This window comes from Sinohyriopsis cumingii, chromosome 1, assembly GCF_028554795.1.
Source record: "Sinohyriopsis cumingii isolate HCF-2022 chromosome 1, ASM2855479v2, whole genome shotgun sequence".
NCBI lineage: Eukaryota > Metazoa > Mollusca > Bivalvia > Unionida > Unionidae > Sinohyriopsis > Sinohyriopsis cumingii.
The window spans coordinates 85,774,630-85,792,447 of record NC_142961.1 but is presented as its reverse complement, the minus strand read 5'-3'; the positions used below and the strand labels follow the sequence as shown (position 1 = coordinate 85,792,447).

General features: G+C 35.5%; 1 protein-coding gene across 1 annotated transcript in view; it reads left to right on the top strand.

Moving 5' to 3' along the window:
• LOC149807279 (uncharacterized) overlaps nt 1-17,818 on the top strand; it is a 266,051-nt gene that overhangs the window by 201,682 nt on the left and 46,551 nt on the right. The window contains exons 50-52 of the mRNA XM_089953277.1: nt 7,258-7,323; nt 13,861-14,064; nt 17,061-17,117. Of these exons, the coding sequence (XP_089809403.1) occupies nt 7,258-7,323; nt 13,861-14,064; nt 17,061-17,117 (327 nt within the window). The remainder of the gene's footprint in view (nt 1-7,257; nt 7,324-13,860; nt 14,065-17,060; nt 17,118-17,818) is intronic.

Sequence of the window (17,818 nt, the reverse complement as noted above, 5' to 3'; positions counted from 1 at the left end):
GGGGCAGAAACTTTCTCTACCATTTTAAAGGCCTTATACAGTCATAACTGTACCGTACTTCATGTTTCATCGTTTTTGAGTGTCGTCTCTTGCACAGCTTTGCATTATGGCAGAATCGGGACAAAGCCAAAGGTATCCTCTCAGTATGGGGCATGGATTATTGCAAGAAATATTGCAAAATAGAGCCAAGCAGTGTTTAGCTGATAAGGCCAAAGATTTCTCCCGATGTATTTAGTGGAGGAAAAACCCTAGATTATCCACAGGAAGCTACTGGCTTATTTTCTCTCATAGCAATATTGGTTGGGCTAAGACTCTAACCCACATGGATAAAGATGAGTTGTGAGTGATCTGTGAAGCTAGCACCTTAAACCTCATGGCCACCCATCTCCCCTTGCTCAAAACATGTGACTTTTGCTCGTTATAATGTGCCTTCTGGTTATGGAGAAAGGTAATAGCTTCTGAAGCAGATATTAAGAACAGTGATTTAAAATAAATGTAACAGCAACAGTAATCTTGTTTCATACCCCACTGCAGGCTTGGGATATTGAATGGGCCTGATACATCCTTCTGCATGATTTAAGAGGTGAAGGCAATCTTTTGCCATGGTTATGTCCCATGTCATTAGAGGAGAGGATCCTAGAACTTGAGGAGAGGCCAGTGGTTGCCACTCTTCCACAACATACTACATTGGTGTCAACTTCAGCTAGACATCGGGTCAAAAGGACCTAGTCTGATCAGTCAGTTGATCAGGCCAATTTTCAAGGCTGTATTTAAGACATGCAGTTTCATTGGTCTGCACACTTTTTTAAAGGTTGCCATTGTGATTGCAGAAAAACTTTTTTTTTGTTCTAAGATCCTTAGAAATGACATTGCCTCTGAGGGTTTAACTGAGTGAGTAAAGATTCTTCTTTGTTCGAATAAATTAGTCTGTATAGTCATGAAATAACAAACACGATAAATGAGCTGAAATTTTTCTCCCCTTGTTGGGTCTAAGGTGGGTATGGTAGTACAGGTAATGAAATTGTAGTATTTCATTATACCAAAGCTTAAATTATTAGGGAGACCTAATCTTAAAAGAAAAAGAAACATTAACCAGCAGCTTGCAAGAGATAACTTGGGGTAAATTAGCAGTGATTTTTAATTATTGAATTGAATGTTGAAAATTAAGCAGTGATATTTCAAGATTGCTAGAGCAATTGAGGGCTTGGCTGGAGAGCCAAGAAGTATTTTGTTTTAAAAATCATTTCTCTGGGAAGTTGCTTTTTGACTGAAGCTGTAAAGCTTGCTTTGACAATCTCCTTTGCTCCAATCAATTTGTGAAGATACCCTTTAAGGATTTTCCACACAAATCTTTAACTTGTTGTGTGATCCTGAGATTGAGATGGCTGCAGTGAGACTGAGATTGAGATGGCTGCAGTGAGACTGAGATTCTCAAAACATGTCAGATCACTAAACATTTCACAAGTCAAACAAACAATGGCAAGTCTATTCACACATTTATCTTGCTGTTTGACTGTTTTACTTTGACTAAATCAAACGATCCCAAATTCTTGAATAACTTTTTCATCCCTAATCTTTTTTATTGCTTTAACTGCCAGAAATATGGCCACCATGTAGATGGCTGCAGGAGGAAGCAGTTGCCCCAGACATGGGCAAGATAATCACAATTGATTGACCCTTACAGAGAAAGTCCCATGTGCAAATTGCAAGGGAGAACATTCTCATGCTCAAGAGACTTCTTTCTAATTGGGAATTCCAGATCCAGCAGCACATGAAATGGAGAAAGCCGTGACCTATCCAGCGGTTACGATATTTGTGGAAGCCACAGCTCTACTTGTCACAAATGGCAAATCCTGTGCCATCATAGCTAAGACTGGGAAGAAAGCTTTCACTACTATCAAACCCATGCATGCAACCAAAAGTGAAGTAGACCACTTGAATAATCAGTGTGATGTTTAAGCAAATAAGATACCCAATGCTACAAAATGAAAAATCACGCTTGAATCCAACTCTTAAAAGAGCAGAAAACCACTAACCCCAGTGTAAATGCATCCTAAAATATAAAAAAAATCAAGAAAATATTAAAAGATTTGATGGATATCTGAAAAGCCTCCTCAGGCAAGGCCAGCATGTTTGTGATAAAGGATGCCAGTAGCTTTGCATGGGTTGGTGGTTCTTCCTGCAGGTTCTTCCTCTACCAAATATACTGGCCACCATGTATTGCCTATCATGAGCTGAAAATGGCAATAAATGCACAAAACACAAGCAGAATCACAGCAGGGAAACTACAAAAACTCCCATACTTGAACTGCTTCAATAAATTTCAAGCACCGTGATCCAGTGGAATTGATTAGGTTTGAAGGCATATATTGATGCTTAAAGACCATGACTCAATAGCTCTCTGCTTTCAGGTAGCAAATTTAAAAGGTAGTGATCCAAGTTAATGTAAAATGGTGTAGAATCTTTATCAGACTACTGTGTTTCAAGATGTAATAACAAGACATCTGGAGAAGTGTCTTGTCAGCATAAATAACAAAATTACTCAACCAAATCAATTTGGTAACAAATTGCAGACTATTGCTGTGCATACACACAACTTTTTCTTTGATCTGTACATCTCCCTCCAACCACTCCAATGAATCAATCTGATCATGACCATCTTATTCAAGTTTAATGCCTTTTGTTTCACCTGCTGACTTTAACAGCCACTATTCGCTTTTTTGCATTATAGACATAAATGAAAGACGAAAGACCATCTCAAAACTTGGTCTTTGCTGTTCTAAAATGTCCAATACATGTACCTACTTGCATCCTGTCACAAGATCATACCCATTCCAAGACTTTGTGATCTACAATGCATCTATTTTACTTAACATTGCATGGGAAGCTTCTGATGGCCTTTGAGGCAGTGACCATATCCTAATATGCTTGAGAGATAGTACTTGCAGACTTTGAGGGCTAGGGCAGAGATGGAAATTGATAAAGGCAGATCAGGATATGTTCTGGTCCCTCAGTATACGAGATTTGACACATTTTATAAAATGCATCCAATCCACTTTTTAAATCCAATCTATATATTGCACGCAGTCTAATTCTTAACACCCAATCACTTTTTTCAAAAATTCTTAAGGATGTTTCTGGAGAACTTCAGCCGTTCTATATGTGTCGACAAACCATGGTTTCATGCTGTTTGCAGAGATAAAATTGGAGATAGAATAAAAGGTTTTTTAAGCATTCAGAAAAGAGCTGAAACTGTGCTAAATACCTAGCTTACATGCACCATACCCTAAGAGAGAGAAAGCAAAACATGGACATCCAATGTCCTTAGGATTGATTCTCATTCTTTATTAAATCAGTTTGGAATAATAGTTCAGAAGATTGGTAAATATGAACATGGCTGTGTGAAGCACTTAAGGAACTATGCGGAATAACCTGTCACGGCCCTCAAAAAAGACTCTAGCCATATTAGAAACCTGAAAAAAGGGTTCTTTTATATTCCAAATCTGCTAATGTTGACAATTGCAATAAACATTTTGCCATTTTAAAGTACAGGACACTTGATGATTTATTCAGCATTACTAGAAAATATCAACTTTTGACTTCTGGAAAACTTGTCAGAAACTGTACCTGGTTCACTGCTTTAACATTGTCCAGGATATTTGGGAAACTGAATATTGTGGTTAAGCAACTGACAGTAATATCAGTACCATATTTATTTGCTTATAAGTGTAACTGCAGACTGCACAGACCCAGATCTGCCATCGCATAATGAAGAACATATTCAACATGAATATTCAGATTTACCTGTAGTTCTCTTTATCCTCACTATCTTGTTCAAATGCAACTGTGAATTGACCCATAGTTTTTAGGATGATTTTGCCTCATGTTATAGATTGATTGAAAGGTAATAATAAGTACATGCTCATGTTTATACATTTGATTTGAGCTGACAGTGTTAACGCTATACTGGAAGAATACATTGATTATTGCTCTATTAACTGTAAGACCCTCCCATCAAACTTGAAAATAGAGTGCACCCCCACACCCCCACCCAATTACATGGTCACTCCCAAATGTGATGTATATTTTCTTTTTCTGTAGAGAAGAGTATATCTCATGATAAAACTACATACAGTTATGACAATGTTAACGTTATGGTCATGGAGAACAACTCAGTTCTGATCAGAGAATTCATTAGGGAAGTTTGAACAGTATCCAGTCTCAAATGAGTGCAAAGATGAACATGACACTTGCATTACCTTTAAAAACCTCTACTGAACTATTCAGAGCAGTGAAGATTGTTTTAATAATGACTAATGGTCAGTTATTTTTAGGATTTTAATGATGACTAATGGTCAGTTATTTTTAGGCAGCTGATAAACATAGATATATATGTAAGTTCTAAAATCTGTTTTGGGTATTGATTATGGAATTGTGGTTTTATAAAATTCCCTCAGATGCGAGAAGAACTAAAGAAAAGAAATGAGGGTTTTGTGATGAATGATTTGATTGAAATGTTTGCATGTTCAAAAATGTGTCGCTTAGCAAATGTTATACGATATCATTAATAAAAGCTAAAGTATAAATTCTTTAGAAATAGTTTTACAATCTTAATGTGATTCTTAATTATACCATGCCCAAGGTTATAATTTGTAAAGAAATTGCAATTTTGTCATCATAAAGTGAAATACTGAATATTATAAACATTTTTACTCTTTTTTCTCTTCTAGTTCCATGTGTTTCATGCTTTCTTCAGTTGGACTTCATAGTTATGTAATTTAATATATTTTTTTCCATCATGCTCCTTACGTTTTAAGTTTTATAAAGATATTCACATTACACTTGTAATCAAATATAAATTGATATATTGTTTACAGATGTTTACAGAGTTCATTTTTAAAATTGTAAATGTTTTGGCAAGACCTATCATTCTTTCAACATTTATTCTTTCACTATAATTTGTTTTTTTTTTAAATTATTCCCATCACAAATTAACATGTTTCTGGGCATAATTTGAGACATTTTAATTTCCTGATTCAACCTAGGAAGTGTTAGGTAATTATGCTAGGCAACTGACAGAACAGATAGTGCCAAGTTAACCTAATCATTCACTGTGTTCACAAATGTGAAGTCCACACCTATTGAGCATGGGTACAGACATGAGGCAGTCACTGTACATGGAGGACCTTTTGAATTCAGTTCAGCCTGGTGGTTTTATGGTTTCCAAACATGTTCCATTTGTGACTGCATCATGCATTGTGGAAGTCAAATGTCCATATTTGTCTAGCGATTAAATAATTTCACAGCTCTGTGCCATATATAAAACATTTATCTTTGAGGGATAGTTTTCTTTGAAAATCATGACTATCTTTTTCAAATTCAAGGATAACTGCACTGGTGCACCAAAATGATTTGTGTACAGCCAGTAACCTTCAAGTCAAGGACATCAAGTACATTGACATTTATAGAAATGAAACATTTGTAACTGAAAATCGAAATGTTTTCAGTCATTTTTCAGATTGGAGCTCCGTGACGAATATTTTTATAAGTCATATTTATAGTAAATGATTATTTTTGCCTAGCCAATGTATTCTGAACTCTGATCAAGGAAGTAAAGAATAATTTATAATCTATAAATTATTTATAAGTCACAAAGGCCTTATGGGCACATTTACTGAAATTAAATTTAATCTTAATTGTCATTCTAAAATTAAATAACATAGTTAACCAAATCTATTCGATCCTGAATGTTGAATGCTTTGCACCTTAAACGTCATTTTAAAAAAAATGCTTCCAGATGAAAAGTTTTGATCACTTCTACAATGGTAGCCAGGAACTAAACTGGGTGAAAAAGAGCATGTCAGGTCTAATCATCACAACATTAAATAGTACAGTTTAATTTCAACATACGATACTTTCATTCTGATACCAAAGTGCATGATATTCAATCTGGTTTTTACTGGATCACACCTTTAGGTTGACCTCGTCCAAAAATGTTCTTCCATGGGAATATGGATGTATAGGGATCCAAATAAAGTGAATAATTGCCATTTAAAAGTATATATAATAAAACTTCAGAATGCACACATTAATGAAATGTTCTGAGCACATATATTACATGTATGACTTTTACTATAATCACTTTCACATCCATTTTAAAACCATTTTTGCAAGCAAATAATAAAATTTGCAAATCTATTAGCTAAATAGCATTGAAGCAATACCAGTTCTAAAATTACGGTACATAAAGCAAAAGAAGAGTTATTTCTAAGGGCAATTTCAATTCCATACTAGTTAACGGATTTGTTGAATATTTAAATGTTTTAGCTAGACCTACAACTCTTTCAATATGTAATCTTTTACTACTTATTTTTCTGTAATTTAATACTACCCAGGCAAACAGCATCACATAAATGGCACATAAATTTCAACATCACATTGCAATCAGGGAAGTGTTAATTTTGTTTACTGATCAAAGTAGCTACAGAGGTAATCAAATTGATCGACTGGTAGTACCACCTTGGAAATAACAATTAACTCGATGCTAACTCCCATTAAGCCTGTATTTTGCCTTTCATTGGAATTTAAAGACAGAAATTTGTATGTATGATTTTATTTAATGTTTGCACAGGGTGTTTGACAGTGGTATATTTTCTTTGTAAGTGTATTAAAGCTGTAAATAAAGCAGACTGTATAGTTTCTTTTAATTGGGTATGTATCATTTTCTGTTATGAAAAGATATCTTATTCTCAACTAAATGAAGTCACAATTTTTTTGTCAGCAGTGATCCCTCTTGGGACCTCAAAAAAGCCCAAATACTGTCATGGAATAAGGCAGGTATGAAGATGTATTTCATCTTATGAGTATTTTAACTTGTGGTTTTGCCTCATGAAAATTATTTTTCCTCCTCTTACTGAACTACATCTATTATTTATTCTATATCTGCAAATCTCCCCTGTAATCTGTAAAACTAATAACCTGATCATGCAGTAGAGTGAATTCACTTTTACTCTGGATGATTTATGTGGATTTTGTTTGCTACAATGCACAAAATTTAAAGACTTGGTTGTTAACAATGATCCATCCTATAGATTAGAGAACCCATTTCACTATTAATAAATTTAGTGTCCAGAAAAACATAATTTTATGCTAATGCACATAAATTGATACTAGGAAAAATGAATTCATTGAATTTTTAAATTTTAATGAAATAAGATGTTTACAGGTCGTTGTTTTGACCAGGAAAATTTTTTTCAGGAGAAAAACTTCAAACAACTGCCGATAGTGAAACAACGTCCACTCCTGCCAACATTAAAAGTACCGGTAAGTTGCAGTATAGTGGTAATGGGATTAACTAGACTTTTGATTATATTCCTGTCAGCTTGAAATTATTTAGGATAAAGTAAATAGAAATTTGTCGTGGAACATACAATTTATAATTGTGGAACATACAATTTATAATTATAAGTAGAGTCAAATTGCAAACAGCAAAGTTTCTCCACTTTTCAGGTTCATACTGTCTAATGCATGATCTGGGATCAAGACTGTATATAAATCTTAGTTTTATTCAATGCTATTTGGAGAATGTTAATGGGATTTTGCCAGGTCTGGCATATGATAAAGAACAGGAATAGTCAAATTTGTGCTGTATTAAAGAGGAACGTGTTCTTCTAGTTTTCAATCATAAATATTGACCTTGTCTAAAGAATAAATTTAACCTAGCATTCACTTTTCTAAATAGTAATAATAAAAAGGCCATAGAGTCAGAAGACCAATCTTTAATATCTTTAGACAAGAGCTATTCATGATAAATGCCCAGTGCCATCCGTGAACAAACTCGTTATTTTTTTGTGTTAGAATTCATACACATTCTTTTCCTCCAGATGATGATAAACGTTTTTGCATATTTTTGGTACTTTTAAGAAAGATTATATATATATATATATATATATATATATATATATATATATATATATATATATATATATATATATATATATATATATATATATATATATATATATATATATATATATATATATATATATATATATATATATATATATATATATATAGTTCGTCCATCAAGTTGATGAGGACCACTTTAGTCATTCATTGCTTTATCAAGAACAAATGGTCTGTGGGTGCATAGGTGGCCAATGAGGCCGCTGTGCACCCTGAATGTTCTTTGGCATTGTGGACATGTGATGGTAGCAATGCTGATTGTAGGGTTACTGGCTTGGGTTTCCTGGCCAGCCTCCATTGTTCTGTCATGGCTGTCCTGTTGGCCTTACAAGCTGCAGCACCTTTAGTGATAGAAGAGTGCCACATTCTTGGCAGTCTGCTCCCACATGTCATAGCTAATGCCAAAGTTTTTCAGTGACGTCCTCATTTTCTCTGGCCTCCTTTATTGCATTTTCCTTTGTTCAAGCTTATCATAAAGTTATGGAAGCCAGTTGTGTAGCATGAAAGCTGCAATATGCCTGCCCATCGCAACTAATTGCATCAAGATGGTGTAGATACTGGGAATGTTTGCTTGGGCAAGAACCTTGGTATCCAGTATACTGTCTTGCCACTTGATGTTTAGGAGTCTTTAGCCAAGTAGTGTGGAAGTGGTTCAACAACTTTGTATGGTGCTGGTATACTGTCCAGGTTTCGCAGGCGTATAATAATACAAGGAGTACTGTCGCTCTGTACACCTTCAACTTTGTCTGAAGACTAATGCCTCTTCTGTTCCAGACCTTGGTGTGAAGTCTGCCGAATGCTGCACTGGCCTTTGCAATCCTGGAATTAACTTTGTCGTCTATTACAACATTCTGGTACCACTCTGGTGGCATAGTGGTTAGAGCGTCCACCTCGGATGCAGGAGGTTGTGGGTTCAATCCCCGGCCGTGTCATACCAAAGACTTGCAAAAATGGTACTAACAGCTGCCTCGCTTGGCGCTCAGTGATAAGAGGTTAGTGTTAGGACTGGTCGGCCTGGTGTCAGGATAATGTGACTGGGTGGGACATCATGCCACATGTCTGCAGCATGATGCCCCAGTGTTAGATATGACTATAAACTGTTACACTGCAGACATCATAGTGATATGACTGAAAAATTGTTAAAGCTATGTTAAAAATCCAAATCACAACATTTTGGGATAGAATGCTGCCAAGGTAGGTGAACCTGTTCACTGAGCTCAGTTTGTAGTCATTGACTGTGATTGTTGGCTCAGCATACAGCTTTCCTGGGGCTGGCTGATACATTATTTTAGTCTTTTTTGTGTTGATTGTAAGGCCAAAATTTGTGCAAGCTTAAGAGAACTTGTCAACACTTCTTTGCATGTCAGCTTCAGAGCCAGTGTTGTTTGTGCAGTCATCAGCAAATAAAGTCTCTGATGGCTGTTGTGACCTAAGTTTTTGCTTTGAGTCTCCTGAGGTTGAACAGTTAGCCATCAATTCAGAATCTGATGCTGATTCCTACATCACCATCTCTGAAGGCATCAGTGAGCATGGCTGAGAACATGAGACTGAAAAGAGTTGGCACAATTACACAGCCCTACTTCACTCCATTTGAGACAGGAAAGGGATCTTTTGTCTCACCATTGTTCCATACCATCATAGGATTGCTGCACCATGGTGATAAATTTCCTTCGGCATCCGTACTTGGCCATGATCTTCCACAGTCCCTCTCTGCTAAGAGGGTCTAAGGCCTTGGTCAGGTCGACATAGAAAAAAGGTCAGTATTCTGCTCTTGGCTTTTCTCTTGCAACTGCCTAGCAGTGAACACCATGTTGATGGTTCCACTGTCCTTTTGGAATCCACATTGGCTTTCTGGTGTGATGTGAGACGGTTGAAGAGAATCCTCGTGAGTATCTTGCCTGCGATGGAGAGCAAAGAGATACCTCTGTAGTTGTCACAAGCCTGAAGATTTCCTTTGCACTTATACAGGTGTATAATTATAGCATCATTGAATTCCTGTGGGATTGTCTATTTTTGCCACACAAGATGAAATGACTGGTGGAGCTTGTCAGTCAGAGCTGCACCGCCTTCCTTGTACATCTCTGCTGGGATTAAGTCTGAGCCAAGAGCCTTCCCACTAGAGAGCAGACGTATTGCTTTCTGGGTCTATAACATGGTTGGTGGGTCATCCAGTGACTGGCACTTGGCAGGCAATCAGTGGCTTCATCATTGATGGATGGTGGGAAGTTCAGGACACAGTTGAAGTACTCAGCCCACCATTTGATGATCTTCTCTTTGTGATCTGTGTTCCCATCTGCACTGAGGAGAGGGGATGATCCTGATGATGTTGGTCCATAGAAGTTATTCAGTGTATCATAAAACCTCTTAATAACATAATTTTTACTAGCTTTTGCATTAAGCTCATGGACACTTTATTTATGCCTTTGTGTATATATATGCATATGTATGTATATGTATCTATGTATATGTATATATGTGTGTGTATGTGTATATGTGTATGTGTATATATGTATGTGTATTTGTATATATGTATGTGTATATGTGTGTATGTGTATATATGTATGTATATGTGTGTGTATATATGTATGTATATATATGTATATATGTATGTATATATGTATGTATATATATATATGTATATATGTATGTATATATGTGTATATACGTATATGTATATATGTGTATGTATATATGTATATATGTACTATGACTGCTACTGTGGTGATCTTTAAAATCTTGTTTTCACTGTTCCTTCTGAATTGGTTATATCAAAATGAAGTTTTAACTAAAAGTTTAATTATGAAGTCTTGATGGTCCAAATGAAAATGAGCTACTGTCATAGACCAGATAAGTTTATGGGATGGTCTTTTGTCCATCCATTATCTGTTCATCTGTTAACACGTTTGTTATCCCTACTTCTCCTAAACTACTTGGGATTATTGCTCCTGGACATCTGTAATCATCACCACATAGCCATCTTGAGACTTTGTTATCATTACTCGTCCTGAATGGACAATCATAATAAGATGGGATTTTCACTAAAAGACTTCTGGATTTGGGTTGGTCTTAAAAGACTTATGAAATCTGAGTTGGTCCTAAATGAAAATAATCCTGATCTGATATTCAAGATGGCCACCCAGCAGCCATCTTGAAAATCTTCTTATTGGTAAACCTTCTACATGGATGGTCATATAAACATTGGGGTTTTCACTAAAAGACTTGTGATGCCTGGCTAGCCCAGAATAAAACTGGTGGTGATCTGGTATCCAGTATGGCCAAGATGGCAGCCATCTTAAAATCATGTAATCACAGTTCCACCTGAAAAGATGGTCATATTGAGATGTGAAGACTCAATGAACAATAATGCACTTTTAATGCCATAACTCATTTCTCCATGCAATACATTTAGTGTCAAGAAATGTAAAATGTTTTGCTAATGCACAAAAATTTTGATCAAAATTGAATTTATTATGCTTTGAAATGTTCACAACATTTATGCAAGTGTTTTTTTGAAATCTTTGTTCCTCAGGAGGTGCACCATTAACAAGTGCAGTGATTGAAATGAAGGCTGTCAACTCATCAAGTACTAATAAGTCGTAATACTGGGTGGTATGAGATGAATTATATCTATTCTTAGATCAAGCCAAATTGAATGAAAAAAGCTGTTAATTGGGTTTGTTTTATGCATTGTAAGACATTTTAAATTAAAGTTACTACATTTTGGAATTGTAGGCAGCAATTCCTGTTTAAATATATGGCAAAATAAGCACATGCTGTGCACTTTTGTGTGTAATTGTAAAACCATGCAGCAATTTTCACTATGAAGTCTCTTCATTATATCTCCTTCATTTGAGATTTGATTCCAGTTCTAATTTACCTTTTCATTTTTTTAAAAATTAGATTACACTGGTACGTTCACTTCATTTACTACCATTTTTATTAGCGTAATGCAACATTACTTTTGAGATGCTTTTTTGGAACAAAGAAAAAAGGTAGTAGGTACATATAAATTTGAATAGGGATAACAGATCGATGACAATGAGTTTGAATAGGGATAACAGATCGATGACAATGAGTTTGAATAGGGATAACAGATTGATGACAATGAGTTTGAATAAGGATAACAAATCGATGACAATGAGTTTGAATAAGGATAACAGATCGATGACAATGAGTTTGAATAAGGATAACAGATCGATGACAATACTGAAGCAGCAATAGATGGCAGTTGTATGAATGCCAGTTTGCATGAAAAACTAGGCTTTAATGATCATGGGTAAAATGTCATACAGCATAAAAGTCAAAGTGATGTGGCTGTGCCAGTTTTGATGAGAATATCCTCAATATTTGGAACATGGAGGAGGATTGACTAATGAGTTGGGATTTTTTTTTATCACTTATTGATGAAGATAGACAAGGTTTTCAAATCTGAGAATTTAATTATTGATTTATGTTCATCTGTATATGGAGATTGTTGATAAAGCTTCACTTCGGTGTTCATTTGATTTGATTGAGGTTGTTGATAAAGCTTCACCTCAGTGTTCATTTGATTTGATTGAGGTTGTTGATAAAGCTTCACCTCAGTGTTCGTTTGATTTGATTGAGGTTGTTGATAAAGCTTCACCTCAGTGTTCATTTGATTTGATATGGGATCAGAATTTTTGGCAACATTTACTTTAAGAATCAAACCTTTATGCAGAACAGGAGTGCAGGAAGAACCCTCTGCCATAATGAGGCTATTTAATATTGCAGTCATGAAGGCAATTATGGGTTTGTTTTATAATGTGTTTTATGTCTGCTATCCAGAAAATATAATCTGAGACAAAAGGATGTTCAAGAGCAGTTCTAATAGCATCATGTCCCACTATCATTTCAATCAGATATGGAACTATTTGCAATTTACACATTTTAATTTGTTAATCCGAAGAAGTAACCATTATTTTAAAAAAATAGATATATGTGCATGATCTTCAAACCCCACCACATTGCTGGAAACAGACCAAAAGATAATATAAAAAAAATTCATTGGCGTTTATTATAGAATAAAAATACTGATATATTTATATGAACATTTCTGATGGGATGTGAATACTAAAATAAAATGAACAGGTTTGTTGACTTTCCAGTAAGGGTTTGTGTCTGCTGTTTGCTCTCTGACCTCAATCCAAGTAAATTTATGCAAACTGTACAAATATCATCTGTTATCATCCACTTAATGGTACTAAGAGGTAGATTGAAAATGAATATATCAAATGGAAAAATTGTGTTGAAAAAAGTTATTTTTTCTTTTAATGTGTGTGCTAGTTTACTGAACTGCACTTAACCTTGCAATGATGTTTTTACAGTTGTGAATTTTGAGTTTGACGAGAATGACAAGCTTGTTAGCTATACTGGCCATAGATCAGAAGAGCTAAAGATGTTGATTCACCTATCATCCTTCCATTGGTTAGTTCAAGTTAAAGCTACTCCAAAACTACTTTGATGATTGCTATGATACATTATACATTATGGTCTAGTTGGCCCTAAATGTAACCTTCATTAAAATGCCCCACTGAGACTTTTGTTAAAATGGTATTAACTAAAAAATTATTTGAAAAACTTGTCCTAAAGTAGGCATGTGCAACTTCCCCCAGGGTTGTGGGCCAGATGAGTGATATTTAATGTCGCATCCTATGAAATAAATAAGCTGATAAAATTGGGCTGCACATTCCTGCTGTAAAACCAGATTGACCGATCTCTCACCATTCTCTTGAACAGATACACCACTCACTGGAAAAGTTGGCAGTATTACAAATCTGTCTGCCTGGTTGTGCTTTAGTCTAAAATGATTAACGAAAATGCACATTTTTCCCAACACAAGCTTTGCTGTACTAGTCTTCATTTGTTCTTGTCTAGGGCTTGCTTCTACAATGGTTACAGCTCGAGCCGTGAAGGAGTGTGAACATGGACATAAAGTGCCAAATCCGACCAACTGCATGAAGTTCATTGTTTGTAGCAATGGGAAATTGATGGACCGGCAGTGTTATAATGGAAAGGTCTTTAGCATTACCAAAAAACGCTGTGTCAAGGTCAATGGTCCAAATGATGATTGCACAAAAAGTAAGTTCAGAAATGTTTTAATTTTATTGTTAAATGTGTTAATGACATTTAATGACAAATGATACTCCTTCCAAGTAAGTGGTTGAACTTATCAATAAGCCATATTTCAAAATGGACTATTAACCTCCATTTTGAATGAGTTGGAAAATAAAATATTATATTTTGATTAAAAGTAGATGCGTGGTATTAAATGCCAGTTGATAATCATGACTGTCATCCATGCGTTAAAAACATGTATTGCATACATGTCATTCTATCAGCAGTAGGCCAGAAGTACCATTTTAAAGGCTACCTACCACACACACCATTTTATAGTTGTTGTTGTTGTTGTTGTAGGGTTTAACGCCATTTTTCAGCACTCGATAGGCTATACATGGCAGCCAGTATTAATGGCGGAGGAAGAACCCGGGAAATCCCCGGAAAGAACCACTGACCCTCGAGAAACTACTGGCAAGCTTTCTCACATACCCACATTGGCCGAATCCCATTTTATAGTTAAATTCTACCACTTTTGAATTAAAAGAATTATAAAAGATATATTGAAAAACTCAAACACATTTTTTATATACATTCTACAAACACATTAGAGAAACTAGCAAGATCCAGTGTACTGGAATTGGAATTTTTTTTAGCAGAATGACTGGTACGATGATGCATGGCTGAGCATTAGAATCAGAAGTGTTTAAACATCTGCTGTGTACATACCAAAGCTGTTGATTAATGGGTACCTTATTGTTGGAATTTGGAGTGTTTAAGGCCAAATGCAGGATTTTTTTTAAGGGTTTTTCTTTAGTAATAAGGGTGATAAAAGGCAGTCCATGATGTCTTCTGAGCTTATCTTTGGTAATTGGCCTACCATTGGTGGAGTGGAGATGAAATGGAAACCAACCATAAAATGTGATTTTGGCAGACATACAAGAGCAAGTAATGTGATCTTTTGTTTTGTTTTAATTGTTTTTGGATTGTTGAAAATGAAAAATACGGACAACTCTTAAAAAAAAAATTTCAATTAGTGTCAAAATGCCCAAGTGTGTACTGTCAGCCAATGCAGAGAAACCACTGGCTAATAAATATTACAAGTAGTTCAACAATGCTTGGATATTAGAGTTCAAGTGTTTGCAGGCAAGTCAGAAAAGGTCCCAAACTTGTAATTTGGTTCAAAGGTACACCTCTTTTATATACATAAATTCAATTCAAGCCCTAGAAAAAATGTATCGATTAAAAATGTATTACAGGACAGTTTTAAAGTTGGGATAAATTATTCTCAAGTACATAATTTATTGTTTCATTGTTTAATTCAAGTCTTAAGCAATCTTTATTTTTTTAATTTCTTAAATTTTATTTGTGGTGAAACTTGCCAGCAAATTTTTTAATCTTGAGTCATCAAGAGAATGATGCCATTGAGGATGAGGCTCAGGAATACAAGTTCAAATCAGGAACCTTTTCCACAAGATAAACATAGCTTTCAGAAATATTGGATATTGTTCAGCAACCTTATAAACCCAAGAAGAGGAAAATAGAAGTTAGAACATTTTTGCAGACTAATCATGGTTGTGATTTAGTTTTAATATTCTTATGCTGATACAGAGTGTACATTCTCCATTCTTCAAGAAATATAAGGGGCCCCGAGTGGCTGAGTGGTCTAAAGCGCTCTCCATTACAGATCACTGCCATCTCACCTCTGTCTGCGTGGGTTCGAGTCTTGGATTCGACCAATGTGGGTATGTGAGAAAGGTTGCCAGTAGCTTCGCGTGGGTCGGTGGTTCTTCCCGGGATTTTCCTGGGTTCTTCCTCCACCATTAATATTGGCTGCCATACATAGCCTATCGTGTGCTGATAAATGGCGTTAAACCCCACAACAACAACAACAGCAACAAGAAAAAATATAAAGCATACATGCCAGCCATTATGCTTTTGGTGCAATCGTTATGCTTTTTTTTTTCCTAATTATGTGTTGTGCTTGCACTTTCTTGCTGATTAAAGGATAAAATAAAAACAAAGCAAGACTTGGCAACATTAAGTTACATAAGGAAACCTAAATTAGGAGTGTAGGCAGAATCCACCCTCCACCAAAATGAGCCTCGTTGATATTGCACCATGAAGGCATTTATAAGATTGTTTTGGAATGGGTGTTGTGTCACCCATCCTGGAATGATTAATGGAGAAAAAAGTAATGGATGCTCATGGCTACTTTTAATGGCATCAATTCCCATAATCATTTTAATCAAATATGCTTGAAGTCCCTAAGTGTGATAGACCAGAAGAACATACAAGATGATCATTTACCCATCATTGGGTACAAGATTGTTATAGCTACTCCTAAACTACCAGGAATATGGCTTTGAAACTTTATACCCATTCATCCTATGGTCCGGTTGGTCCTAAACATAAAGTGTGTTGACCAGATATCCAGTTTGACCACTACAGTGGTCATCTTTAAAATCTTGTTTTCACAGTTCCTTCTGAATTGGTGGTCATATCAACATGAAGTTTTAACTAAAAGACTAATTATGTCTTGATGGTCCAAATGAAAACGAACTACTGTCATAGTCCAGATAAGTTTATGGGATGGTCTTTTGTCCATCCATTATCTGTTAATCTGTTAAAACATGTTTGTTATCCCTAAATCCTGTTATTGCTATAACTTCTACATGGATGGTCATATAAATTGGGGATTTTCACTAAAAGACTTTTTATGATATCTAGAAGGTTCAAAATAAAACTGGTGGTGTTATACCATCCAGTATGGCCAACACAGCAGCCATCTTTAATCACAACTCCACCTAAAGAGATGGTCATATTGAAGTGTGAACACTAAATGAACAATAATGCAGTTTTTAAAGATGATAGAACCTCTTTTCCCATGCAAAAAATTTAGTGTCCAGAAACTCTCAGAAATTGATAGCATAAAAAAAGGAATTTATTGTACTTGAAATATTCATGGAAATTGCCATTTACATTGTTTTTTTAACAAGGAATTTTTTTATCTTCCCCAGATGGTACACCCTTAATTACAGGGAATGAAACCACTGTTGTCAATTCATCAAGTACCGGTAAGTTATAATACAGGGTAGTATGGGATTAATTAAATTACGGATCATATCCCAGTTAACTTTTTACATATTGGTAAGAAACAAATGGCTTCATGTGCCTTGTGGGCACAGTGTCCACCATGCAACTTGGCAAGGGACTTGAGGAGTTGCGACATGCCTTGAACATGATGAATTCAAACGAGTTTTAGTTCTTATTTTAGACCAGAAGAGCTTAATGGATGGCCTGCTGTCCTTTGTCTGTCATCCAGATTCATTCATCTGTCCCACAATCTTGTTGTCACTACCCCTTCTAAACTACCTAGGGTTTTGGCATTAAACTTTACATACACATTCAGCCCAAGGTCTAGTTCAGGGGGTTTCAAACAACATGGCCCACAGGCTGATTTTGGCCTGCCAAGCCATATGTCGCCGCAAAATGATTGGTGTCATAAGAGATAACAAAGATGGTGCTGCCCTTTGGCCAAAAAAAATGTCATTTGGCCTCCATGTTAGTTTGAGACCTCTAGTCTAGTTGGTTCTAAATGATGCTTGTAGTTTTTTTGCATTTAGCACAGGACTATAGCAACCTTGTTTTACCAGGAATGTAAAAAAATGTAAAGGTAATGGATTTTGAGAAGTACTACACCCTCATTACAGAAGTAGATAACTAATATTACATGCATCATTGACTTTTGTTACATTTTTTTCAAGTTATTTCTTAT